The 26,337-nt window shown below is 30.4% G+C and overlaps 11 protein-coding genes across 11 annotated transcripts; 4 read left to right on the top strand and 7 right to left on the bottom strand. All coding sequences in view use genetic code 12, as the record gives it.

Moving 5' to 3' along the window:
* Positions 1-1,062: 1,062 nt before the first annotated feature.
* RJT21DRAFT_3996 (uncharacterized protein) lies at positions 1,063-3,195 on the bottom strand (the record flags this gene model as incomplete). The annotated part of the gene is made up of 1 exon (XM_064884427.1): positions 1,063-3,195. One exon carries the CDS (start codon positions 3,193-3,195, stop codon positions 1,063-1,065), a length of 2,133 nt encoding a protein of 710 aa, XP_064740710.1.
* Positions 3,196-3,739: 544 nt separating this feature from the next.
* Positions 3,740-4,414, top strand: CSH3 (Csh3p; the record flags this gene model as incomplete). The annotated part of the gene is made up of 1 exon (XM_064879962.1): positions 3,740-4,414. The coding sequence occupies one exon, from the start codon at positions 3,740-3,742 to the stop codon at positions 4,412-4,414; it is 675 nt and encodes a 224-aa protein (XP_064740711.1).
* Positions 4,415-5,575: 1,161 nt separating this feature from the next.
* On the top strand, positions 5,576-6,502 carry RJT21DRAFT_3998 (mitochondrial 54S ribosomal protein uL22m; the record flags this gene model as incomplete). The annotated part of the gene is made up of 1 exon (XM_064884428.1): positions 5,576-6,502. The coding sequence occupies one exon, from the start codon at positions 5,576-5,578 to the stop codon at positions 6,500-6,502; it is 927 nt and encodes a 308-aa protein (XP_064740712.1).
* A 1,872-nt stretch (positions 6,503-8,374) lies between these two features.
* On the top strand, positions 8,375-9,388 carry MOH1 (Moh1p; the record flags this gene model as incomplete). The annotated part of the gene is made up of 1 exon (XM_064879963.1): positions 8,375-9,388. One exon carries the CDS (start codon positions 8,375-8,377, stop codon positions 9,386-9,388), a length of 1,014 nt encoding a protein of 337 aa, XP_064740713.1.
* A 402-nt stretch (positions 9,389-9,790) lies between these two features.
* DOT4 (ubiquitin-specific protease) lies at positions 9,791-12,741 on the bottom strand. The gene has a single exon (XM_064880548.1). The coding sequence runs from the start codon at positions 12,278-12,280 to the stop codon at positions 9,881-9,883; it is 2,400 nt and encodes a 799-aa protein (XP_064740714.1). The 5' UTR covers positions 12,281-12,741; the 3' UTR covers positions 9,791-9,880.
* Positions 12,742-12,835: 94 nt separating this feature from the next.
* Positions 12,836-15,108, bottom strand: JAB1 (COP9 signalosome catalytic subunit). The gene is given in 2 exon segments (XM_064880549.1): positions 12,836-13,097; positions 13,110-15,108. 2 exon segments carry the CDS (start codon positions 15,058-15,060, stop codon positions 12,952-12,954), a joined length of 2,097 nt encoding a protein of 698 aa, XP_064740715.1. The 5' UTR covers positions 15,061-15,108; the 3' UTR covers positions 12,836-12,951.
* Positions 15,109-15,223: 115 nt separating this feature from the next.
* On the bottom strand, positions 15,224-17,334 carry RJT21DRAFT_137026 (uncharacterized protein; the record flags this gene model as incomplete). The annotated part of the gene is made up of 1 exon (XM_064883282.1): positions 15,224-17,334. One exon carries the CDS (start codon positions 17,332-17,334, stop codon positions 15,262-15,264), a length of 2,073 nt encoding a protein of 690 aa, XP_064740716.1. The 3' UTR covers positions 15,224-15,261.
* Positions 17,335-17,812: 478 nt separating this feature from the next.
* Positions 17,813-18,772, top strand: RJT21DRAFT_4003 (uncharacterized protein; the record flags this gene model as incomplete). The annotated part of the gene is made up of 1 exon (XM_064884429.1): positions 17,813-18,772. The coding sequence occupies one exon, from the start codon at positions 17,813-17,815 to the stop codon at positions 18,770-18,772; it is 960 nt and encodes a 319-aa protein (XP_064740717.1).
* A 382-nt stretch (positions 18,773-19,154) lies between these two features.
* Positions 19,155-20,190, bottom strand: RJT21DRAFT_111135 (uncharacterized protein; the record flags this gene model as incomplete). The annotated part of the gene is made up of 3 exons (XM_064879964.1): positions 19,155-19,202; positions 19,288-20,022; positions 20,092-20,190. The coding sequence occupies 3 exons, from the start codon at positions 20,188-20,190 to the stop codon at positions 19,155-19,157; spliced, it is 882 nt and encodes a 293-aa protein (XP_064740718.1).
* A 219-nt stretch (positions 20,191-20,409) lies between these two features.
* On the bottom strand, positions 20,410-22,893 carry RJT21DRAFT_129112 (uncharacterized protein; the record flags this gene model as incomplete). Its single annotated transcript, XM_064882943.1, has 1 exon — positions 20,410-22,893. One exon carries the CDS (start codon positions 22,891-22,893, stop codon positions 20,410-20,412), a length of 2,484 nt encoding a protein of 827 aa, XP_064740719.1.
* A 172-nt stretch (positions 22,894-23,065) lies between these two features.
* Positions 23,066-26,240, bottom strand: RAD2 (ssDNA endodeoxyribonuclease; the record flags this gene model as incomplete). Its single annotated transcript, XM_064885641.1, has 2 exons — positions 23,066-24,173; positions 24,210-26,240. The coding sequence occupies 2 exons, from the start codon at positions 26,238-26,240 to the stop codon at positions 23,148-23,150; spliced, it is 3,057 nt and encodes a 1,018-aa protein (XP_064740720.1). The 3' UTR covers positions 23,066-23,147.
* Between the last annotated feature and the right edge of the window lie 97 nt (positions 26,241-26,337).

A 26,337-nucleotide genomic window follows, 5' to 3' on the forward strand; every position in this document is an offset into this window, starting at 1 on the left:
TCAATGAAACGTCACTCCTTCAAAATACAGACCGTCCCATCCGATCCAATGAGATTGTCAGGAAGACAGCAGTAGGGTGCAAGTCCCGGAAGTCGTTATTGGCTGGCTGGTACAACTTGATGGATTATTAGATTCTTTCTTGCCGTTTGTCAGTGACTTGATAACTCTGGTTAAGATCGTGGTGGTAAAGATACTTAAGGAATCAGAAGTTGATACTAGACTTATGATATACACGAAAAGGTAGAGATTTGATTTAAATTTCACTCAAAATGCCCAAGCCCATTGCCTCTATAATCATATCTATCTATAGATAATTGAAAATCGTAGGTGACTTAAAGCTCAGTGGCAATAGAGATTATCCCGACTACGCTGTCATGAAGATTGAAGGTGAACAGTTAGTCAGTCAGTCAGTGTTAGGATCCACAATTAGTCACAATTAATCTACCTTTATATTTTGAAGGTGATAACTCATTTAACATTAATGGAGCAATTATAGATGAATACCCACACTTAAACCTAAAACAAATCTACTACTGATCATCATTGCTCATACTGTATTTGCAGATAATCGAATAATAGTTCGTATTACGAATATTACATTGGAAACTAATAACACTCTTTTTCTACCTAATATATTAGCAGAAAGACCACCCATGAATCATCCGACAACAGCAACACCATTATCAACTTCAACGATACCAAGTCGATTAGATATGCCAATTCCTTAACTGCCACATGCTCGGAGGAATTAAAGAGATCCAGTATCCTTTTAACGAATAGGCTTAATGATGGTCCAGAACCTCAAGTATTGATATTATTAGGTACGTATGCCAATCAAACAAAGCTGAAGAGGAAAGTGCCTTGAAATTAAGTTGTACAGTTCGACTCCAAGATATTTCTACCTAATAGTATAGATGTGATCTAATATTATGAATGTTTAAGTCCAATGTGGTAGACTAAACATTTCAACTGTACTATTTCTAACATATATATTTTTATACAAACTACTGACAGGGAACTACTTACAGGAAAGCACTTAGAAAATAGGAGATAGTAGGCTATTCAGGTCAAAGACTTAATAAATCCAGTTGCGTTATAATTATGTAAAATCTGACCACCTGTGAGAGCATCCTCAATATCATTTATATCTTCTATTCGTTCTACCAAAGTTAAATCAGCACTCGATCGATACTTTTTAGGTCTTTTATTATTCCGTTTCCAATTATTTCTGTCCAAAGCTAGATACCTGTATCCGAAATCAATAATTTTAGCTTCATAATTTATTCTGCCGTACTTGTTAATTGATTCGCTCACAATGATATTGCCACTATGCAAATCATTGTGAGCGATTCCAAATGAATGGACCTCATCAATAGCTCTCAAGCAAGCAGCTTTATAATTATTCCTTTCGGATATCTTCACCTGGCTAAGGGTCCTACCTTCAAAATATGTAAGTAATAAAAAGAAACCACAAACCTTCGGAGGCTTTGCTATATCAATTTGATCAACATAACGATCTGGATCTGAGGAAATAAATCCTGAGGCGTAAAGCTTTGGAACCATTTGATTTCCATCAAGAATAGAATATGCTGATATTTCTTTATTAAACACTTTCAAACAGTCAAGATAACTCTGTTTGATATTATAACCATTCGTATAAAACTGGCTTGTACGGAAAGGGTCATACACTTTGAGTATATACCTCTTTTCAGGATTACTGTCCAATGATACTAAAAATACCAAACTGTTTCTATCCCCAAATGTGGCTCCAGATAATACCTTTATATAATTGAATGATTGACTCGAAATGTGCTGTAATTTAGTTTTACACAACGTTGTTAAAATGCTCTCATTGATGTCTAATCCTGTTTTTTCACTAAGATCTTTAATGTATGGATCTGCACTAGGAGGGTTAGGCTGGTTGTCCGACCCTCTGTGTTCCTCGTATATTCTGTTCTTTGTGGCATAGGAATGGATATGCTTATTCCAAGTTACAATCTTAATACATAGTTCACGAGTAATTAAATCTTTTGCAGTTTGATTCAATTCAAGCTCTAATTGGATTGACATCTGTTGACAATTCAATAACCCAAATAATTGAGTAATTACACTATAATCCGGGCTATCGCTTAAAAGTATAGCTTTGCATTTTAATTGACGCAAAATCTTTCCTTCCTCGATTCCAGTAACTTTCCCAATGCTGCACTTAGACACGTCTACAACAAGTATAGATTGATAGTCACTTAATATACCTATTGATGATTTGGACTTATATATTTCTCGAATAAGTTGGCTGAAAACTTCAATAAAAGATATAGATAAAGCATCATTTGGCCCTTTAAGTTGGAAATCATAAATGTATTTTTCTAAATTACATTTCTTCACTTCGATTGGGATCTGTTGTTGAAGCCTCATGAAAACCAAATCTGGTATGACTCTGGTCTCAGCTCCACTTGAAGATGTTCCGGCTATTCTATAGCCATTGGTGACTAGAAATTCTTTTTTTGTATCGGCAATTGGTTCAAATAGATTTTGCTTAATACATTCTTGTATTATCAGTTCAGATTCACAAACTAAATCTTGTCTGGGCTTCATTGGCATCATGCTTTTATTAAAATCCAATTCTCCTTCCATCTTTGGGATTTTTGAAATTATTTTATCAGGATAGAAATTACCAACTAACCCTTTTAGTCTATTGTGGCGTATTTCAGTATGAGGCTTCGTTGGTTGATTATTATTATCTGTTTGATCGATTCTGTGAAGGGTGGGTTTTCTCATTGATAAATTCGTTGTAACCTTGAGATACCCCAGTAATTGCTTAACTATGACCGCTCCAAACCTTTTAATAAACGAATTATGTATTATGACTTTAACCGCTTCCGTAATATCGAAAGTTACTTCACTAAATTTGTATGGTTGGAGGATGTGGAAATTATAGAATCTAAAGAGAAACCTTAGAAGGTCATCCTGTTGAATATCAAATGTATCAGAATCATATCCCAATTTATCCAAAAACTTTTTCGTGTCATCACTATTCTCTGGATTTTTAATGTACTTTTCAAGCTTCTTTTGCTTTCTAAGAAAATGGGCTATCCCTAGTTTATGGACTTTAAATATATCAGCCTTTCCATTTTTCAATCTTGGAATCAAGTAGTACTTTACGTCATCGAAGTTAATAAGATCGTTTAACTGCATAATATAACGATTTACTAGTTTATGATGGATTGTAAGTTGGATTTCAATAAGTTGAATATGTTTGAGTTACTTTTATATTTAACTGTTTATGTGCGTGAATCACCGCTCTAATTGGGAAGTTGCAAGTTAAGCGGAATACATTTTGCAGTAAATTGTGTTTAGCCACATGCACGACATATGCAACTCATCTATTAGAAGATGCAAATATTCTAATAGATATGTAACTAATTTATTGGTTACGGCGTTTTGGTCTATTACCAAAAAGCTTTGTAGTTACCGAAGTTTCTATATAAAGAGGGACTTATTCCCATGTTATTTGTATATATGTTTTATAGAAATTGACGGTCCATATTAGTAAATTAGTGTACTGCCTGCTATATTTCATATACAGGAAAGTGTTCAAGAAATATCGGGCCTGCATGCAAGGAGGTACCTGTTCAGGCAATAATTGTTGTTGAAAAAAGACGGCTGAAGATGTTTCTAGAACTTAGGTTATATTGCCATCGAATCAATCGTACAATAGACTGACTATCTTGTATTGATAATGGCATATAAGGACATTGTACCTATTGGTAGTGCATTGATCATTGCCACGACTTCCTTTATTTTAGGTGCTGTTTATGGTAATTTACCTTATGATATAGGTACTCTTTGGTCGAAAGATGAGACAGGAGCTGCATTTGCAAATTCTTTAGCACACTATCAAACTTGGGGTAATACTCCAAATCATGTTCATTATATCTTTCATTTTGTCCTTGGTTTAGGATTACTTGGTTGTTTCATTAAATTATACAAACCTCAAGAAGATGCTAAATATTTTGAATATGGTACTTTAGGATTTCTTATGATCGCCATTATTATTTATTTAACTAATTTAAGAGTTGGTGTCAATTCAGCAATTTCAGGAAATTGGGGTGAGGTTGATGCTGAAACTGGTTTAAATGTTATGGCTGCTTCTCAAGTCATGATTGTTTTAGTATTATTAGGTGTATTTGTTTTACAAGGTGGTCTTTATTATGCTGAATGGTATGATGAAAGATTAAAGGAAGATTTCTATAAAAAGGAAGCTGAAATTGCTGCTTCAGCAGCTGTTGATGCTGAAAAGAAACAAGCAGAAGCTGTTGGTGAAGAAGCTGCTACTAAATCAACTTCTACTGGTACTGAAACAACTGCTACAACTGTTAAGAAGACCAAAAGAATTATTAGAAAGAAAGTATAAATCTACAATCTATATAGATATCTACTCTCATTACTGTGATTTACTTCTATTTCATGCTATTCTCCTTTAATTTTATATAATGTACTCCAGTATTAAATAAATAATTATAATTTTGGATGTTATGTGCAGTCCATTGATTTATCCAATAAAATCTCAACCTAAAAAAATAGTAATGAAAGTACTAAGTAAAGAAAAATAATCGATATAACCATATACATATATATTTATATACTATCAATAGAATCAATATGTCTGACAAAGTCTGGGGTGACTATCCAGTATATTACAAGCAGCCAATAAGAGTATGTTATTATTTTGGTTCAGTTTAATTTCGAAGTTCGAGTTGTATTTCAATGCTTCAATAATATATTACAGTATTGAAATAAGTTCCAACATGACTTTTTAACATTTTTTACTAACAAAGAACTATTTTAGTGGGCTAGATACCATGCTCATACCAAACCACATTTCTTCTGGGCAGTGTTGTTAGGAGTGTCAGCACCAGTATTATTATTGGCAACTCCATTCAGAAGAAAATATATCTATGAAGACCATACTCCAATTCCAAGAGTTTATCCATTACCTACTAGAGCTAGAGATGCTAACTTGACTGGTTACGATGATTAGGGAATCTGAGATTATAAATAATCATGCATATATGAGGAACTAAATGTTTTCTCTCATAGAATTAAACAAATAAATATCATATCATATCATATCAGGCAATATTACAAACTTATAAACACACAACCTTACAATATTGTTGATCTTTGACTTAATATGCTAACATAGTGGGCATTTTCATACTCAGTTTACAAATTTGGCCCAATAGAATAGTTTAGTCCAACAACAAAAGTATGTACTATTCCCATGCAAACAATTACATAATTATCTTTATTCTTCTATCACCTTATTATTAGTACTTCATTTTCTTTAAATAAAACGCATATTCAGTATAGTCTGTGTAGATAGACTCTATAAGCTAAACCTTCTCCACCTAATACTAGTCAATAAATCCGAGTCGTGCACCTTTGCCAAATTTTCATACGAAAAATTTTTAGAGAGTATGAACTGAAAAAAAAGACTACCATATAACGACGATTCAAGAACTCTGGACAATACCAATAAAGTCTTCAATAGACATACTATAACTAAACAGATATGTTGGGTAGACTCGTGGGACCTATATCCAGGACAGCCGTCATCGGCAGTTGTAAACCTCAAGGGTTTATGGTTATGAGTACCGTTAAAAGATCATTTAACACCAACAATACATTGCATAATACTAATAGTGGAAGTTTGTTTGGAAATTTAACACAGTCAGCCCGAACTATAGATAGTAATAAACAAATCACACCAAAAGAAGAAGAGGAAGTCGAAAGTCTAAACAAGAATGATAATAAAGATCCATATAAAAAGGATTTAAGTGTTTCTGAAAATGATGAAGAATTACAAAAATTTCATCAAGAGAATGCTGAAAAGGATCAAATTTTGGTTGAAAAGTATGTCACACCATTGAAAAGAGCATTATTTGAACAAGTTGTGAAAAAGCATGGATTTTTCAAGAATAATGAAATTATCACTAATGAAGAAGATGGAAAGACTTATAAAATTAATTTAACCCCTCAAGAAATTGAAGTTTTAGAACCATCTGTACTTGTTCAATCATATCGTTTAAAGAGTTCTCTTAAGAAAGCCACTGTTGTAAATAGATTCGTAAGAGGTATGCCAGTTAAAAATGCTATTAATCAATTACATTTTAATCCAAAGAAAATGTCTACAGAAGTTGAAAAATTATTAAAAAGAGGTCTTGAATTAGCAAAGAAAGCTGGTCTTGAAGAAGATAGTCTTTATATTGATGAATTATGGGTTGGTAGTGATGGTAAGTGGAAAAAAAGACCAGATTGGAAAGGTAGAGGTAGAGTTGGTATAATTAAACATCCTTTTGTTCATGTAAAAGCTGTTTTAAAGACTAACCAAACCAGATTAAGAAGACAATTTGAAAAAGATTCAAAACAAACGAAACCAAGAATGTTCTTAAATAATGAACCATTGAATTTCAAAGTTAGACCATTTTATAAGTGGTGAGTAATCTTCTTGTGTAAACTATCAGCATTATTTCTTGTATATAGATCTAGAAATCACTCAAGCAAATATATTAAATCCCATTTGATTACAATATGGATTGTATGTAGTACTTACGTGATTATTGCAATTGACTATAAAGGTTGCAATTGCCATAATATTGGTCTATTAATTTTTATTGTATTGGTGCATGGGTGTACTGATTTCTGCCATCACAGGTAGCCCGCGTCGGGGAAATAGTATTAAAAAAAGCTTAAGTCTGTCTGTCTGAGCATTAAGTAACTTCTGTCTGTCTGATGAGCATAAAAGATTTACTCCAGAAAAAAAGGTGATGGGCAAAAGGAAATGATAACACTTGTATGATGGTGCTGCGTTATTTATGTTCAGAAAACAATAACATTGAAATTAACAGCTCTAAGCCTATTAGATTGTATATAGTTGAATAAATAGAAGAATACTAAGAACTGAGATAAGACTTCTAAATGCTTATATAGATTGTATGTAGAAAAGATGTGGTTGCACGAAAGGGTAATTAGACTGCCTAATCCGGCGAAATGATTGCTTACATAGTCAAAAAAAAAAAGTGAGTCGCATAAACTTATGTCTTTATAGAACCCAAGAATTAAATAATATGATATTTGTAGGGGATAATAAGAGTAACCTAATTTGCAATTTATGAGATGATGATTTGTTCGTCTGTCTGTTTACATATTTAGATGAAATGAAACGATAATTATGTAATGTACAATAAAAATGTGATGCGGTATTAAATTATAGTTATGATTATATCATTGATAAACTATAGTAGTAGTAAAGTAGTGCATTACATTTTACAAAACGTTACATTCCCAACATTGCTTTCGTAGTTATTGGGAGGGAGTGTATAATGCAAAATGGAGAAATTAGGAAGTTGACGGTTTAGATGATAATAATAATAATTTTGGGTTGTATTAACCTGTATATTTAGTATAAATTTAATTGTTATGTGTCATCCCCGGATGATATTTAATAGTGTATGTACATAAAGTGTATGTACTAATTACCCGTAATAGTAGTGTTCGAGAGCATTCTTATCGCATAAGCTGTGGTGACCCTAATTTGTCTGAGACTAGTTCGTTCCCACTACTAATCGATTTCATCTATATATCTTAGTTTCTGTCTGTCTGTCTGATTTTCTCCCCCACACATTTTTACAGGTTATTCTTTGTTATACTTCTACTTAACTACTACTTAACTATTGCCTGCCTTTTTTATACTACTCTATAATAATATATATATAATTTATGAACTGTCCTATTTGCTATTTCCATATTTATAATTAAATTTATTTCTAAAATACGAATATTTGCTTCTTATTGGCTCTTATCTATACTAATTAATATTATTACTATTCACCATATTACTCCCCCTAACTATCATTTAGTTGTAAACGACTAAGATAAGAAAAGATAGCTACTAATTGTAAGCAAAAATCGCATCGTTTCATAAGATTAATACAATTCCAAGTTCCGTATAATCTTTGAGGATACTTTGAACAAATAATTTACCTAATTTCATTTTATATTTGATATATATGTTGCTTTAGCAATTGTCTAGGCAATTCCAAACTTATTTGACTGATTAAGTATCTAAATAGTTTTAGATCAGTCGAGAATACCCCTAATCATTCTACCCCTTAAGGTGATTAACTAACTACCATTACCATTACCATTAATTTATACCCAATCATTCTATTCCATTTTATTACATAACATTTGATTTCATTCCATTCTAACATTACGGTCAATCACAGACCTTTTTAGTTTTTATTTAGTTTTAGTTTGACATACTAGAACTTTTTATTAGTAGTTTTAATTAATTGATCACTTTTATAAAATGGGATTAAAGTGTACCAATTATTTTGATAATTCAAAATATGAGTCTCCTGACTTAAAAATCATTACTTGTAAAGGTTGTTCATCACATCTTTGTCTTTCAAGTTTAATTATTTCTGATAATTTTAGTGGATCTTCCGGTCCAGCTTATTTGGTTGGTAATTTAATTAATATTGAATATGATCAAAATCCTCAAGAAAAGGAAATGAGAACAGGATTTTATCTTGTAGATGATATTAGATGTCATCAATGTAAATTAAATCTTGGATGGTATTATAAGAAATCTTTTACTTATCGTGAAACTTATAAAGAAGGTAAATTTGTTATTGAAAAGTCATTTATTAAATTTATTGATAATAATACTTCAAATAATCTTTTACTTGAAAAGGCTTTACAAAATAAGTATAAAAGAAGATTTAGTTCAACTTCAAATGCTTCAACTATAAGTTCAGATGAATTGGATTTTTCTTCAGCAAATACAACTAATCTGTCTTTAATATCAACATCGGAAGTTGCAACCATTAATTCATATTCTGTACCTCCATCTCATCCAATTATTACCCTTCATGATCCAAGTTCAAAATCATATCTTATGAATTCTTCACTACTGTCTAAACCTCAATTAATGTATGATACATCATCAAATCCTCTGAAACATAATTTGATGCTAAATTCAGATTCCTCATCATCAGGTAAACGTCAATCCCTTGACATTAGGAACTTTACAAGTGGCTTATTCCTTAACGGTTTAAGAATACCGGTCTCGTCTCCTGCTGCTGCCGCTGCTGCCGCTGCCGCTGCTGCTTCAGCTTCAAATTCAAATTCAAATTCAAGACCATCCACTAATCATCCAACTTTAGCATCCATTGCTGTTGCAGCCGCACAAGCAAATGAAGGTCCATCAAATAATACATCTACTAATAATCATCGAGCATTATCTATCCTATTTCAGGAAAATCCAAGATCTAATCGGGAAGGTAATGATGATGATAATGATGTATTTGTGGATGCTTAAATGTATACCCTTATTCTACTTTTTTTATTATGATTATTATTGTTAATATCTCTACTGCCTCTACATCATTAATTGTTCAATTCTCTCTGGTTATTCATTATCTATTCTTTATTTCCTTTCCTTTCTTTTCTTTTTTTTATTTATAGGTTGGCAGGTTGGTTCATGACTATTAATTGTTTAGTATCTATTTATTAATGTCTCTGGTTTAGGTTACATATTTCACTTATTTATTTATTTATTTATCTGTTTATCTGTTTGTTTATCTGTTTGTTTACTTGTTAGTTAGCTTACTCTTTATCTCAACCCACTGATTCTGATTCTGATTGTTTGTTTGTTTTATCATTCGGTGAGGTTGATTAGACTGTCTCTTCTACTCTTTATATAGTAATTAACATATTATTAGTATGATATTTATTTATGTGTATGTTTATTTATGAAGTGATTAAGCGAATATTTAATATAATATATAATATTTAATATATAATATAATATTTAATCTCTTGGCTTTAATTTAGTATATATCAATACATATGCAGAAGGATCATTAAGGGCCATTCTTTCATCAATCTTATTTATATATTCATCATCATAAGTTGCCCAAGTTCCATCAGGTTGTAAACAATGAGCAATATAATGTCCACTACTTATCAGTCTACCTTCATGAACTAATACTGATAATAATTGATACATTGCAGGTTTAGCATCATCAATACAATATTTTGATAAATCAAGAAATTGATTATAATTAATTGATTGTTTAACTTTTGATGAAGAATTCCCATTAAATTTAAATCTTTTAAGATGAATTGTAAGAGTTTCTGGTGATCTTTCAATAAGTGAAATTTTATTTGCCATAGTTCTTTTCTTACATTTTTCACAATAATATCCTGAATTTTTAATATCATTCTTATCAATTTTAATTAATTCATTGGAAAAGAAATCTCGAATAGATTTATTTATACTATATTTATTAGAATTTGTTAATTGATTAGTTTCTTCTCCATCAATACTATTATTTCGACGTTTATTTAATCCTAATGATAAATCATAAAATTCTTGTTTAGTAACTGAAACATTTTTACATGTAAAACATGTAATCTTTTGTTTTAATAATCCTCCAAAGATATCATAAATTATACTTTCATTTAATTTATGACCTTTTGGAGTTGAATCTTCTTGTAATCTTGAAATTAATGACATAAAATATTCATGACTATCTTCTTGTTGCCATTGACTCATCATACAATTAATATCTTCTAATCTATTAATAATTTTTTTAGGATTAATATATTTTAATGCTTTAGAATTGGAATTGGAATTGGAATTCTTGGAATTCTTTGATCCTCCATCTAAATTCCACATTCTTTTACTTAAATCAGCTAATACATGACTTACTGATCGAGGTTTTAATATTTTATTAACTTTTCCTGCATTAATATCATTAAGATAATGTTGCATTGCTGGTATATGAATTATTGCTTGTATAGCAGAATTCATATAACATGTAACTCCATGATTTAATAATCCTACTGGCTTTTTCTTAATTAATTGTCTCCAATTTTTATAAATTCTTGTAGAATTATTTACTCCTCTATCATTAATATCTTCATTAATTGTAAAGAACTTTTCTTTAATGGTTTGTTCTCTTTCACTTTGTTTAATTATTGGCTTTTTAATTGTACTAGTACTTGTAGTTGTATTAGTACTACTTGTAGTAGTAGTCTCCTTCTCGTTATCTTCGGGAGAAGTTGGTGGAGTGGATTTTTCAATTTCAACCTTGGATGGCTTATCTGATTCTTCTTCTTCTTCGTCTTCTTCTTCCTCCTCTTCCTCTTCATCATCTTCTTCTTGATCTACTTCTTTGCTTTCGTCATCTTCTAACGTCTTATAAGCATCTTCCTTCAAGTCATGCTTCAACTTCTCCAAGTCATCATCTTCATCCTCTTCTTCATCTACTTCGCCTTCATTACCTTCTGCTTCAGGACTAGACGACTCGGTGGATCCAGAACTGGATTCCACAAGTTTGGACTCATCGTCTTGGTCAAGCTGAAAGTCTTCGTCACCTTCATCTTCATCGTCATCGTCTTCATCATCGTCTTCATCATCATCGTCATCTTCTTCATCTTCTTCCTTTTCTTTAGGTACAGGTGTGGCACTCTTGGATTCTGGTTCTGGTTCACTGAATCCAGTGAATGGAGATTCTGCATCGGTAGTATTTACTGGTGTACTTAAATCATCTTCTTCTTCTTCGACAGGAATTTCAGATCCACTGTCATCTTGAGAAATATCTTCGCCTAAATCTTCATCGACTTCATCATCCTCTTCATCCTCATCCTCATCCTCATCCTCATCTTCTTCATCGTCATCAGATTCAATAGGCTCTAATTGAACCTTTTGTCTCTTTGGACTACTATTCCCACTAAAGCTATTGAATATATTCTTTATGAGAGACGATGCACTTGAAATGGTAGAAGTTACTTCTTCTTCATCTTCTGAGCCATTGGTTGGAACTGTATCCAGATTTTCTAAATCAGTAAACTTTCTCTTCTTCGATTGTTGTTTCTTTTCTTGCTTAGTTAAGAATTTCTTTCCAGTATATGCTGCTACGGCTTCAGCCATTGATCTTGGTTTTGGTTTAGAAGGAGAATTTGGATTTGAATTTGGATTTGAATTTAAATTTGATTTAGGTGATGATTTAGGTGATTTGACTGGATTATTACCATGACTCTTTCGTGATAATACTATATAATTTGATTTTAATAATGCATTGGTTGAAGTATCATTATCCATGGTTTTGCCCTGTTTGAAAGTTAATGGATTGGAAAGGTATCTATCTATTAAAGGATTGGGAGTAGTTGATTCTGAACTAGATGACGCTATAAATGGTGACATTTATATGAAGATGTGACTGTCTGTCTGTCTATAAATGGGTTGTTTTAACTATGAGTGAAAAACTGCGAGTAGAACTTAAACTGATGGGATGGGATAGTTATCTCGAATAGCTAAGTGAAATCAAAGTATACTATTGTTATATATGAGATGTATGAAACTAGATGGTTTCCACAAACACGTGATAGGAACAATATATATATATATATATATAATTATTGAAATAGTTGTATACTAAAATAAAAATATCCTGGTATAGACTATTAGTCTAACTTTACTCCTTATCAAAAAAGCTTATACTAACAAAATTGAGGGTGATGGGGATGGCCCTAAATGTTGCACAATTTTTTTTTCTAGTAAACTATGTTACGTTCTGGTAACTACTGATCGTGATAGTTTATACCCTGAATTTCAAATTATTATACCGTAGATATTACTTATCAACAATACTACTAATCAACTATGGGATCTTACTAAGAATCTTCAGAGTCTGAGAGATGGGGCGAAAAAGAAATTTTACTACGCGTACGGCATATAACCGACAAAAAAATTCAAAGAGCCGCACGCACCCAAACCAATCAGTATACATAATGTTAACTTAACTATAACTACTACTACAACTAGAACTAAAACTACAAGTAAAACTAAAACTATAAGTAAAATACCTTAACATACTACTGGAATAATTGCGATTGGACATTGAGTATCATCTGTTCATTGACCTCTTGTTGTCCGATATTCTTAGCTAGTTTAAGAATGGATATGGCTTCCTTATTGAGTCTACGCGTTTGACCTCTAAGTCCAACATCATTCGCATTCCCATTCCCATTCCCATTCCCATTCCCATTCCCATTCCCATCAGTCACACTATTACCTGCTGCTACTCTTCCTACTGAACTATTCATTCTCAGATATCCCCGAGCATTTGGTCCATTATTAGTGTCTTGATTATATATATGATCAGGCTCTTCTAATTCTGGTAAAAATCCATAGGCACTTCGGAAATTATCTCCATTAAAACTTCTCTCATTATTAGTTATACTAGTATTATCAAAATCTGATGATTTGAATGCACCAGAATTTCGATTTAATGAATTCCTAATTTCATTACGTCTCTCACTATTACCATAAAACATGGATTTAACAAGCAGCTCTTGATGACTAAATCCTTTACTACTACCGGAACTACCACTACTAGTTCGACTATTACTTCTCTTATCGTGTTCTCTCTTATTAACCTTTCTTGCTACATTTAACATTAATCCTGAACTATTATTCCTTTCTAATCCAGGACGTTCCATAATTTGATCTTCATTCTCTTCTGTTTCTTCATTACCTTTATCACCACCTAAAACATCAGAACTACTGCCAACAGATAAGATATCATCTTCACCATCATCACTAACATCTCTGGTACCCTTTTCTAGATCACTCTCATCCATAACATCATCTTCATCTTCTTCATCATCTTCATCTTCTTCGTATATATATCCTTCATTACCATAACGGCCTTGACGTTGCTGATCTCCTGAAAAATCTTGTCTTCGACCATGATCCCCTGAACTACGGGAGGTTATGTTACCCTGTTTTAGCTTACTATCCACTATCAGTTCAAATCGAGTATTGAATCGATTTTGAAATGTATTTTCGAGTTTTATATGTTCTGGATCATATTTTTGTAATCTTCGATTCAATTTAAGTAATTTTAAATTAACTTTATTATTTGAATTATCATAATTATTATTATTACTGGCAATTTCAAAATTATTCAATACATTACTTGATTTAATTACTGAATCATGATTAATTAATCCATTAACACCTTTCACTTTATTATGGGAATTATTATTATTATCTTCAATCTCCACCAGACTAATTGGATTACTAAGGATATTATTTATCCACGTTATAGAATTAGTATCTTCACTACTTATAATATCTTGAATTAATTTCTCATCAAGTTCATTATTAAATATTTCAACATCTAATGAATAATATTTATCAGAATATGCACCAAAATCTTTTCTTTTAGATTTTGGTAAATGAGGTTCATTACTTGAACTAATAATTTTAGTAGGAGTATAATTATCAGGATAAGTTCTAAATGCTCCAATTTCTACCTTCTTTTGTTTTATGGTTTTTAATGGATCAATTACAATGGCTAAATAAGGATCTTGAAAATTTTGATTAACCGCTTGAGTAGCAACATCAATTCCACTTAACCAACATCCATAACCTGGATGTGAATGATACCATCCTACAATATTCTCTGAATTATGACCCGGTAATTTTTTATTAGCTTCAAGATATTGAACCATATATTCATAACTTTCTGCTTGAGCATTAACTCTTGTTTCTGTACCTTCAACAGGTAATGGATATACATCCATAACTATAATACTATGTTCAATAATTTTCCCTACTAACATTCCCATTATTTCAATTGATCCACCTCTTTGAGCATGAATTGTCATTTTTATCATGGCTAATGAAGATATAAAAGTCTTTTTAAAATAATTAGGATCAGTCTTCCATGGCTTATTCTTTGATAAACTTGAACTCATTGATGGAATCTTATAGAATGAATTACTTTCATGTTTACTTGATTGATTTTGTTGAACTTGCCTTAATGATTGATTTTGTCCAATACTTAATCTATGATTACTACTCTCATTACTAGGGGTATTTGGTTTACTATGATTTCTAGATCCAAGTAATGATTCTATTGACCCATTGGTAGTATCAAAACATTCTGATAACTCTTTAAGTTCTGCCAATAACATAATTACTTATCTATTATCAATTTTTACTATTTTTACTATGATTTAAACATTAATTTCTATCATTAATATTGATTTTAATTCGCATATATTTACAGAAAATTAAAGAATGATAAATATACAATCTAAATTTGAGGAAACTATAATTTTAGCAATAATAGCATAGATATAAGCCAAATATTTTATTTTTAATTTAAGCATAATTTATTTCTTATCCAATGGTTGGAATTCAGATTCACTAGGATAATACATTGAATATGTATTTAATCCATATCCTCCACTTCGAGAATTCCCAGTTGAATATTCACCATTTGGCATATAATATTGTGGATATGGATTATAAAAATTTGTAGATCCAGTAGTTGTACCAGTTACATTCCCAATTCCATTACCATTACCATTTGAACTACTAGGAACTTCAGTATCTGGTATATAATAATAATAAGGAACAGCTGCATTATTAGTAACTGCCATATCATTGGAAATTTTCTCAGGACTGGCAGTATTAGTATTATTACTATTTGAAATATTCTTATTATTATAACCTAATGATGAATTACTTCTAAAATCAAACTTTTTATCAAACCATCTACTATTATTATTTTCCAGATTTAAATTATCATATCTTCGATGCATAATTTTAGTAGGTGACTCTATTGGCTTTGATGGAAGCCTATAATCTAATCTTTTATTTACAGAATTTTGAAAACCTTTAAACTTTGAGTACTTATTATTTGGAATATTTCCATTGAAATTTGTAGAAGATTTATAAAATTTATCACTCTTGTTATTATTAATATTTGTATCAATCTTATTCATAATTTTTCTATTTGAATAATTGGTATTTGAAATTCTTTTATTGATATTATTTGATGAATAACCATTGAATTTAGATTTTTGAATTTGTGGTTCTGTAGCCATATTACTTGCAACCATAATACCATTAGAATTTGTTATAGTTTTCCGTTTCAAATTAATTGGTGGAGGAGCTAAAGCAATTCCATAAGTTGTTGTTTGTAATTGCTTTGGTACATTATGATTTTCACGATATTGTACATGCATTGTTTTACCATGTAAAATTGAATGATTCTCTCTTTCAACAGCACTAGCTGCACTAGATTCTTTTATATACTTTATGAAGGCAAAATTATGATTATTCTTCTTTACCAAATTAAGATATTCTATCTCACCATGCCTTTTAAATCTTTCTGTTAATTCATTTTCTTCAACATTTGGATGAATTTGACCAATAAATATTGAAAATTTATCAAATTTTGGAATATTTTCTGGCTTTTCTTGCCTATTTCTAGCAACTTCTTCTAAATTTTGAGCCCATTCAACTTCTATTAATTCTTCATCAGTTAAATCAGCAAATGCTCTAATAGCATCTTCTCTATAAACAAATTTTACAAACCAAAATCTGGAGTTTTTAGGAGAATACTTATTTATTCTTCCTTGAATATCAGAAGAAACTAAAGTTTCAACTTCACCATATTGATCCATTTTTAAACTTACTGATCTTTTTAACCAATTCTCATTAAATATAATATATAAAGTACGATTTACTTTGGCAGCTTCACACCTTATATTTCTACCATCTAATAAAGTATTATGACCTTTTTCTATTGCAACTTTAGAATCAGATTCATTGGTATATTGAACAAATGCATAAGGACGATTTGATGTATCTCTCAATACTTTAACTGTAGATAATTTACCCCATTGCAGAAAATGATTTGTAACTGATACACATAAATCATCATCACAAATATTAGAGCAAAGACTGGCAACAAATACACAAGCTGAAGGTTTACCTCTAATGAATGGTTCATCATTATTTTTCTCTACTGATGAAATAGAACTTGTTCTACTAACTTTATTATCTACTTTTTGAACTTCTTCATGAATTTCAATTGAATCTTTGTTTGAATAATTATCATTATCTTCATCATTAACTATTTTTATTTCAGGAGATATTTCTGTTTCAGAAGAATTTAGGGGATCTTCAAATTCTGGTTCAATTAATGGTAATTCCATTTCTTCACCTTCAGAAGAAACTTCTTCATTATCACAAATAGCAAGTTCAGAAGCATATTCAACTAAAGAATTTACTTCTTTATCTATTTTTTCTTCATCAATAACTTCTAATTTAGGTACATTATATTCATCTAAAGATTCATTAACTGGAGTTGAAGTACCATTACTATCTACATCAATTTCAGATGTATTAAAATTTGTAGCACAATTAGCTACTAATTCAGTATCAGAAGTAGCCATTGTGAGAAAACTAAACCAATAAAAAAGAAAGGTTGGGATAACTTACACGTTCAATTAATTGATTTGATTTGCAACTGTTGACAAGGACTAAATAGAGATAATAGAGAAACTACCCACAATAGGTTTGAAAATGAAGAATGGTTGTAAAAAAGAGAAGTGCTGTAAAAAAATTTAAGATCCCCTTACTTAAAGTAACTTTGTCAGGGGCTCATGTGGTAGTTTGTTTTATAAATTTAGCGTCATCGTGTCTTATACACTGCTGTTAAACAGAAATTTATCATAAAATATGGGGTCTATTCGATTCCCACTAAAATTTTTTTGAGAGTTGCCTAATTAGGAAGGTATGGTTGCAAATTTATTTTTATGGGTCAAGGAGTGAGTGAGTGAGTGAGTGGGCGAAGGAATGAACGAGTGTTTGAAGAATAAGGAGTTTATGATTTCATATCACATCTGATTGATTTATATCAAAACACATACAATGCAAACATCCATTATAAATAGAGGAGCTCAGTTTTCTATGGCTATTATTATTATAGTAATATCTATTGTGGTATTAAAGAGAAAGGGAAGTTTATCTGATGATATTAATGAATTTAATCAATTGGTTAATTCTAATAATCTAACTAGTTTATTAAGTACAGTTGAACAAGGATTCGGATTTGAAAATTTAACCACTCGACTGATTACTAATCCTTTACAAGAAAATAGTATTTCAGAATTAAATTTATTTGATAATCTTACTTTTTCATCAACTTCCAAACCAATAATTATATCTCTTTTATCTGGTAGTATTACTTGTGGTTCGCATTCTACATTAATTGGATCAAATTTAATTGGCTTGAGGCCATCTACAACTATTCTGTCACTGAATTTTCTTGGATTATCTAAGAGTCAATTAGCTTATTTATCGACTATTACCTCCTCTGAAATTGGATCAATTGGGATTTGGTTTACTTCAACTATTTATCAAGCATCAATGTATGGAAATTGGAAATGTGATGATATTACCCTGTTATTACTTAATTATAATCTAACTGATTCATCATTTCCAAATTCTATATTATCGAATTATTTTGGATTTATTCCAACTTATTCAGGATTACAAGTATCTAATAGTATGAATTCTATTACTACAGATAATTTAACTACCATTATTGCTCAAACAAATTTACTTTTAAAATTATCTAATGATTGTCAAATGAGAAAAGCGACATTATCAATTAGTACTATTGGTCTTTTAACATATGTAATATCATCAGGATTTATGGTTACTGCAGCCTATACATTTTATATTAATCTAAAGGATAATTTACAGAATAGTGATAATAAAATGATTGAGTTAGAATTCAGAGATCCTTTAAATTATCCATCTGTTAGTGTGAACTATTTAGATGAGAGATCAATATTCTATGATAGCCAATTAGATAGAATTACGTAGAATGAATATGTGTGGCGAAGATAATAAGTTAATCATAAGAATAAAACGAATAGAAATCCTATAATAAAAGTAGATAACATATTCCAAGCTTTTAATATAATTATTTGATTGGATGCAGCATTTAATACTAAGGGAGATTCATTGATTATTTTGGCTAATGTGGAATATTCAGTAGAAATTACTGGTTCACAAGGATTAGTAGTGACAACTATGGTAGCAGTAGATATTACTGTAACAAGAGTTGGTGGTGGAGTTGAAGTTGGAGTTGTAGTTGGAGTTGTAGTTGTGGTTGTTGTAGGAGCCGATTGAATTATTGTCGCAGATTGAATTATTGTCGCAGATTGAATTGTCGCAGATAATTTAGTACTAGCAGTTGGAGTTCCTACAATAGTTGTTGTGAACACTGTAGATGATTTAGGTGTTTGTATAGCTGTAGGAGATGTAGATGGTACAACATAAGTTACTGTTATTAATTGACTTTCATAATTAACCACTAAAGTTTGATAACAAACTACCAGTTGAATAACTTGAACATTTACAATATCTTCTTCATAAGGAAAAATATAAATCCAATTAAATGAGGATGTTTGAGTTTCGGTAGAAAAAGTAATAGACGGAATGGTTTGAGTTAATGTAAGAGTACTTGTCAAAATATTAATTGATGTTGAAGTAGTACTAGTAGAGTAGTTACCAAAATTATAAGTATGAATTTCTTCATTAGTTATAGGATTTGGATAATAAATTAAACTGGTTGTAGTAATCCAATTTGTGATTGGAATTTCTAATTCACTTGCAATAGTTTGAATTGATATACTAGTCGAATCAAAATATGAAACTGAACTACTAGTATAAGTAAAATCTGTTGTTTGGCATATCAATTCTGTAGATGTAATAGCAATTATTTCATTTACTATTGTTTCTGTTGGTGTAGGTGAAGTAACACTACTTGACAGAGAACTTGTAGTCTTAATAGGAACAACAGGAGATGTAAGAGAAGTTACAATAGTTGGAGTAAATGTTGTTTGAGGAACTGTAGTACTAGTAGTTAGAGGTGTAGGACTACTAGAACTAGAACTAGAACTAGGTGTTGTTGGAGTTACTTCAATTTGTCCGGTAGAACTACTAGAACTAGGAAATAATTGTGTAAAAGTTGGAGTTTGTAAAGGTACAGTTATCAGTTCAGTACCTTGTAAATTAGCCGGAGTAGTAATTAATACACAATCATCACATGTATCAAAGGCTGGATTAATCTACAAAAAAATGTTAGTTAGAATGAAAAGGACGTGTCAGAACAATATATAAAAAAAGGTATATCCTACTGTATAAGTATAATCTACTGCTAAGATAAGATTAATATAACTTAATAAGATAAGAATCACAGATAATAACATAGCTTTGTTAGTTTGTATGAGAGTCATATTATATAAGTTACAATTTATAAGTTAAATAGTTATAAATGTTTCTTACCTGTTTATATAACTATTTATATCAAATATCAGTTGCCAAGTGCTGATTGCAATAATTTCAAGTACGCGTATTTTATCGTGGAGTGTTACCAAGTACTGAAATCTGAATCTGGACCTGGATCTAGTCCTGATCCTGAACCGGAACCTGAACCTGAACCGGAACCTGAATCCTCAATGATCACCATTAGACTGCAGTTTCTGATTTGAAAGTAGACCCACTTCATCATCAGATTCATCAGATTCATCCGATTCCTCTTCAGATTGTTCTTCTTCTTGTGCTGCTTGACTGTGTACATCTGACTCTTCTTCTTCGGAATCTTCTTCCGCTTCGGATTCTTCTTCCGACTCCTCATCTTCTTCTTCTTCTTCATCATCATCTTCACTATCTTCATCTTCTGCACCAAAAAAATCGTCAAGACTTTGAAGTTGATAAGTCTGCTTGGCCCTTTCTATAGAAGGATTAGATAAAACATTTGAAAGAGGGTGTGATGAATTCTGAAACTGTTCTGAAGAAATTGCATGTTTGGAAATTGGAAGTGGAGATGGTGTTCTATTGTAATTTGCAGAAGAAACAAATGAAATTCCACTACCTGCTTCTAATTTATTATGTTGTATAGCTACTGGAGTTCTTATTTTTGAATTTGGTAAAGTTTCAGCATCTGACCAATCACTTACACTAAAAAATTTAGATAAAATTCTTATTAAATCTTTTTCTTTAAATGATGGATCATTAGCTATAGGAATTGGTTTAGGAGCTTGTAAGAATAATGAAGCTAAATCAATTTGATCTTTACCAGAATTTAATAATACATTAAACATTCTTGCTCTATCTCTTGTATCATATGATTCATCATATTTTGATAAATGTAAAACATGTTGAAACATTTTAATACTAATATTATTTGTTACTCTTTCAGTATAAATTTCATCAAAATTACCAGTTTCATTTTTAATTAATTTAAGTTCATATGTACATATCTTTGATGCTAATACTAATATTTGATATCTTACATTTTCATCTTCTTTAGCAAATGATTTAATTAAAGTTCTTAAAACATCTGGTCCAATAGAATTCTCAGCTACATTAGTAAATTCTCCAATAATCCAAATTATACTGGCTTTTGCATCACTTTCAATACTAAAATTTTTATCTTGAATTATAGTAGATAAACGATGACAAGTTTTAACAACAATTTCCTTTTCATTATCAATATTTTCTTTAGAATTAATCTTTTGTTGCATGAAATATCTTACAACAGTAAGTAATTCATTTAAAATTCCTCCGGAAGTATTTTGAATTTCTTTTAAACACCATTTTAATATAATCATACTCCAATCAGATGAAAGTTGAGCACAACGACCTATAGTTCGAATTGATTCTCGAGAAATCATTTTATTATTAGAATATAATGCATAATATTTTAATTCTTCAAGAATAAATTTAATATTAGAATGATCAATTAATGATGATAAAATTTCTAATTTACTTTTAGCTACAATTGTAGTATCAGTTGGAAAAACATAAAAACTTTTGTAAAATGATTGAAATATACTTTTATCAAAGGCAGAAATATAAGATATAATTTGCCATATAAATGATTCTGATTGAGATGAACTTGATGTATGAGTTAATTTAACTAATGCATAAGGAATATCAAATTCTATAAGAAATTTTGAAGGAGTTAAAAAGAAAATTGCCTTAACAACACTTAGTATTACTGAATCACTTCTAGAATAAACAAGTAATCGTAAAGAATTTAAAAATAATTGTAAATCATCATCAAATGATATATCATATTCATTCAGAATAATTGTCCTTTCATTAAAATCAGGCATATCAATAACTTTATTTTCTTGTCCAATGAAATATAATTTTGGTTTAGGTAAGAATTTTCGAGAATATTCAGTTAAAATATCTATTAAAAAACATTGACTCCATTCATCTAATTGAGTTATTAAAGAACATAATCTTCGAAAATTTCCATGAATTGGTTCCCAAATCTTTGAAGAATTTATATATTCTTCTCTTATTTTATAATAAGTTTTAATGGTTGATGATACAACTTGAGGATCAGAATCAGCAATTAATTTATTTATATATTCAAGTAATTGCTTTTTTGAACTATTATCAATATCAAAAACTTTCCCAATAGCAACTGCTGTTGCTGATCTAACTAATGGTGATGGATCATTAATTGTTCTTTTAATACATAATAAAAGTATTGGAACAATCGATATAATTTTTATACCTGCTAATGATCTAATAGCTCTAGCTCTATTAATTGGATTTTTATCATTTAAAGATTTTTGAATTGAATTAATTGATAATAAGGCTGTATCAGGTTCAATATCAGCATATCTTGTTAAATAAATTAATACTAAATTTTTAATTTTTGTATTTGTAGTAGTAATATTTTTAACAACATCAGCAAAATATGGTAAACCATCTTCACCTCTTGAAATTATTGATATAACACATTTCATACCATTTAAAATTTCTCGTTCAGTTCTTGAATTTAATAATTTTGAAATCTCTTGTGGTCTCAGTCCACTCGGAGTATCGGTTAATCGAGATGATGCCGATACCGCCGCTTCTATGGTTAAGTCCCGTGCGGACTCTATCATCGACGATATCTTGGCAAACGAATCCGCCATTTTTATTTGTTCTTACCTATCTTTAATACTTTAATAGCTTAATTATATGTCAACTTCAACTTTGACTTTATAGGCCAGTAGTTGATTTCGCGGAAGCCATTTTTTCAGTGAGTGTTTGCGGCTCGAGTGTTTTTTCGCGAGTGCGACATAATCATAATTCATTAACATTAACATTAATCTAACTACCTACTAACTATTAACTACTACTAACTAACTAACTACTACTAACTAACTACTACTAACTAAGCTTTATCTTAACTACTACTAAGCTTTTTTCTCTTATGTAACTTATTCGCAGCCGATTTCATACGTTTACCAATATTAAGCTCTTTCCTTAATTGAATATACTCTTGAGGAAAGAACTCTCCAATGGTTGACTGAGTCCCTTCTGTAAGTTTCCTATTCATATCTCTTATAAGAGGAATCATAACTTCATCAACTTGAGATTGATTCCAACCAACATTAAACATTAAATATGTTCGAATTTGATCTAAATTTGGAACCCCCCATTTAAATTCAGTACGATCATGATCAACTTCAGGTAACTTATATGCATCAAATATTACATTATCAGGAAATGATTCTGGAAGATATAATTTCCCATTTTTAATTCTTGAAACAAGACTCTTTTCTAAAGTTGAAAGTGTTTGATCAGGAGTTTGGACTGTAGTAGTTTTTATATCATACCAATCTTTAAACTTTTTAAGTGAACCAAATTCTGCTAATATTTCCATGGCCATTACTGGTCCTATACCTTTAATACCTTCAGTATAATCACTACCAAGAAGTAATGCAAATTCAATAAGATTATCTTGACTTAATCCTAATTTTCCTTCTAAATCATCTTTAAGATAACATTCAACATATTGCTTCTGATTAAACATATTTTTATAGATTTTATCTCCTCCAAATAAAAAACAATCACTATCATCAGTAATGATTCCATCTACTAATCCAATCTTTAATAATTCTGCACATTGAGCTTCAGCTTCCATTGGTGCAGTAATATAGGGTATACCAAATCTTCTTAATAATTCTTGTACATCAGTAATCATAGCTTCAGAAACTTCATCTGAATCTCTTTTGGCCTTTTGATACTTTTCTTGTAAAAGTTGTTCATCTGTTACGGTAGTACCGATTGTTTTAACAGGCATTGTTTGAGACTGTTTAATCTTAGTTCTAAAATCTTCATGATCATTCTCTTCAGTCCTCATTTGCTCTAATAATTCTACTTCATCTTCTTCTTCAAAATCATAATCAAGAATCTCAGCCTTTCTCAGCTCTCTTGCTGGAAGTACTACTTCTTCTTGTTCTACTTCTTCTTCATTAATATGATCAATACCATTGGGTGCTGGTTCTTTTGGGATTGGAGCAATGATTTCTTCAACATCAGAATCATGCTCATTATCAGACTCCCTTTGTTGTATTATATCTTTTGCCTCCGACCATGAAATTAACCCCGTTTCATTATCATCTTCTTTTCGAACTTGATTTATTGTTGATTTGGGTATAAAGGGCTCCTTGTGTGCATTCAAAACTGAACTATTTCCATTTGTGAACCAAGTTGGCATTTCCTTTACTCTGGTATCTTCTGTCAGATCCTCTATAATTACCTTATCTATATGTTTATTTTCGATTTCATCAAATTCATCTTCAGAATATACTATTTCAGGTATCTTAGGTTCAATATCAACAGTATTTTCTTCAATTGCTTCTTTACCAATAACTTCCTTGCCATCTAGATTTTCAACAAATATTGAAGGACCAAATGTTATTTTATCATTTTTATCATCACTATCATTAATGATTGTTTTTAATGGAGTCTTTTCAGGGCTTCCAGCAAAAATAGATTCCCCTAAATTGAACTTTTCAGGTAATTTAAGATCATCATTACTTATATTATTATTGTTGGCTGGTAAATCCTGGGAGGTAATTTTAGCAGTGATAATATCAAAATTTAATTCTTTTTCCTTATTCTGTAATTCAAGATAATCCTTTTTAGAATTCTCTATCGCAAGCTTAATTTCATTTTCATTAAATCCATTATCAGTAATTATATTATGTTCATCATTTTCATATTGATCATATATTGATCGAACTAAAGCTAACTGAAGTTCTTTGTCCTCTATATTCTTTTCTTCCTCTTCTTCTTCTTTTATTTTTGATTCCAATGGCACATCTTCAAAATCAGAATCACTTTCTATAGTTTCAATATTTTTAGATTCTTCTTGTGGTTTCTTCAGTACAATATTTACTTCTTTCTTTACATCATGCATATACTTAAATTCATTCCCCTTTTCATCTAAATATATTGGATTCTCTGCTGTTGATTCTGGTTCTTGTAAGGACATTGTCCAACCATTTTCATTTTTAACTAAAGCATATCGCCTATCTTTATTACTTGCTATTCTTTTAGAAGCATTTCCATCATCTCCCATTCCAGCAACATTCATTAATTTTTGAGTATAAAAATTACGACGTTGAACTTGCCTTATTTGAAATTTTGAGAAATCCATACTATCAGTGAATATATCTTCTAATTGCTTTTTATTAAATCCTAATCTTAATCTAGATTTCACTCTAAGATGTGATAATATCATATATTGAGTTTCCAAAGGTAATTGTTCAAATTCTTTTGAACTTGGATCAATTTCATTAATATCTATACCATCTACATGATCATAATCATATGATTCTAATTTTGATTCCATATAATCTTCTTCAGCCATGATTCTACCATCGTCTTTTGAAACTCGGAATTCTTTTATCTCAGGTAAATGATATTCATCAGTCTTTCTAAAACTCTTTGGTCTTTCTGGTGAATCTGTAACGTTAATATTATTATCTTTATCTTTAGTTGCTAATGAACTTACTTGTTGAGGATGATTTATAGGTAAATCTTCGAGATAAATAATATCTTCATCTTCATCATCAATATCATAACCAGTCTGAATATTTGTAACTTTATTATTATTAGGCTTATACGATTGTTCAGCCGCTCTTTGAAGTTGAATAGCTAAGAGCTTTTGAGCTGTTTGTCGCGTTGTTTCAGCATTACCTCTTCGCCTTTCACGTCTTTTGTTTATGGTCTCTCTCTTTAATGCTGGCGCACCTCCATCAAAGACAAAAACTGGTCGAATACCAAAATATAATAATTTACAAATTCTTCTAAAGAATCCAACTATATGTGATTGTGGTAATGAATTACCTTCTTGATCTCTTACTGCTTTTAAAAATTGATATATCCAAATAGATGCATCCACTGCTAAACGCTTTCTAGATAACGCATCTAATCTTACCGGTCGGGCCGTAGGTCCTAATATATCCCATAATGAATTAACACCCATGGCAATTACTTGCCTTGCCTATTATTGCAAAAAGATGGGTTTAGCAAATTGTATAATTAAAAAAAAAAAATCCTGTACAATCTCATACATATCTAAA

Source organism: Scheffersomyces amazonensis, assembly GCF_036850825.1.
Source record: "Scheffersomyces amazonensis strain UFMG-HMD-26.3 chromosome Unknown RJT21scaffold_1, whole genome shotgun sequence".
In the NCBI taxonomy this organism is placed as follows: domain Eukaryota; kingdom Fungi; phylum Ascomycota; class Pichiomycetes; order Serinales; family Debaryomycetaceae; genus Scheffersomyces; species Scheffersomyces amazonensis.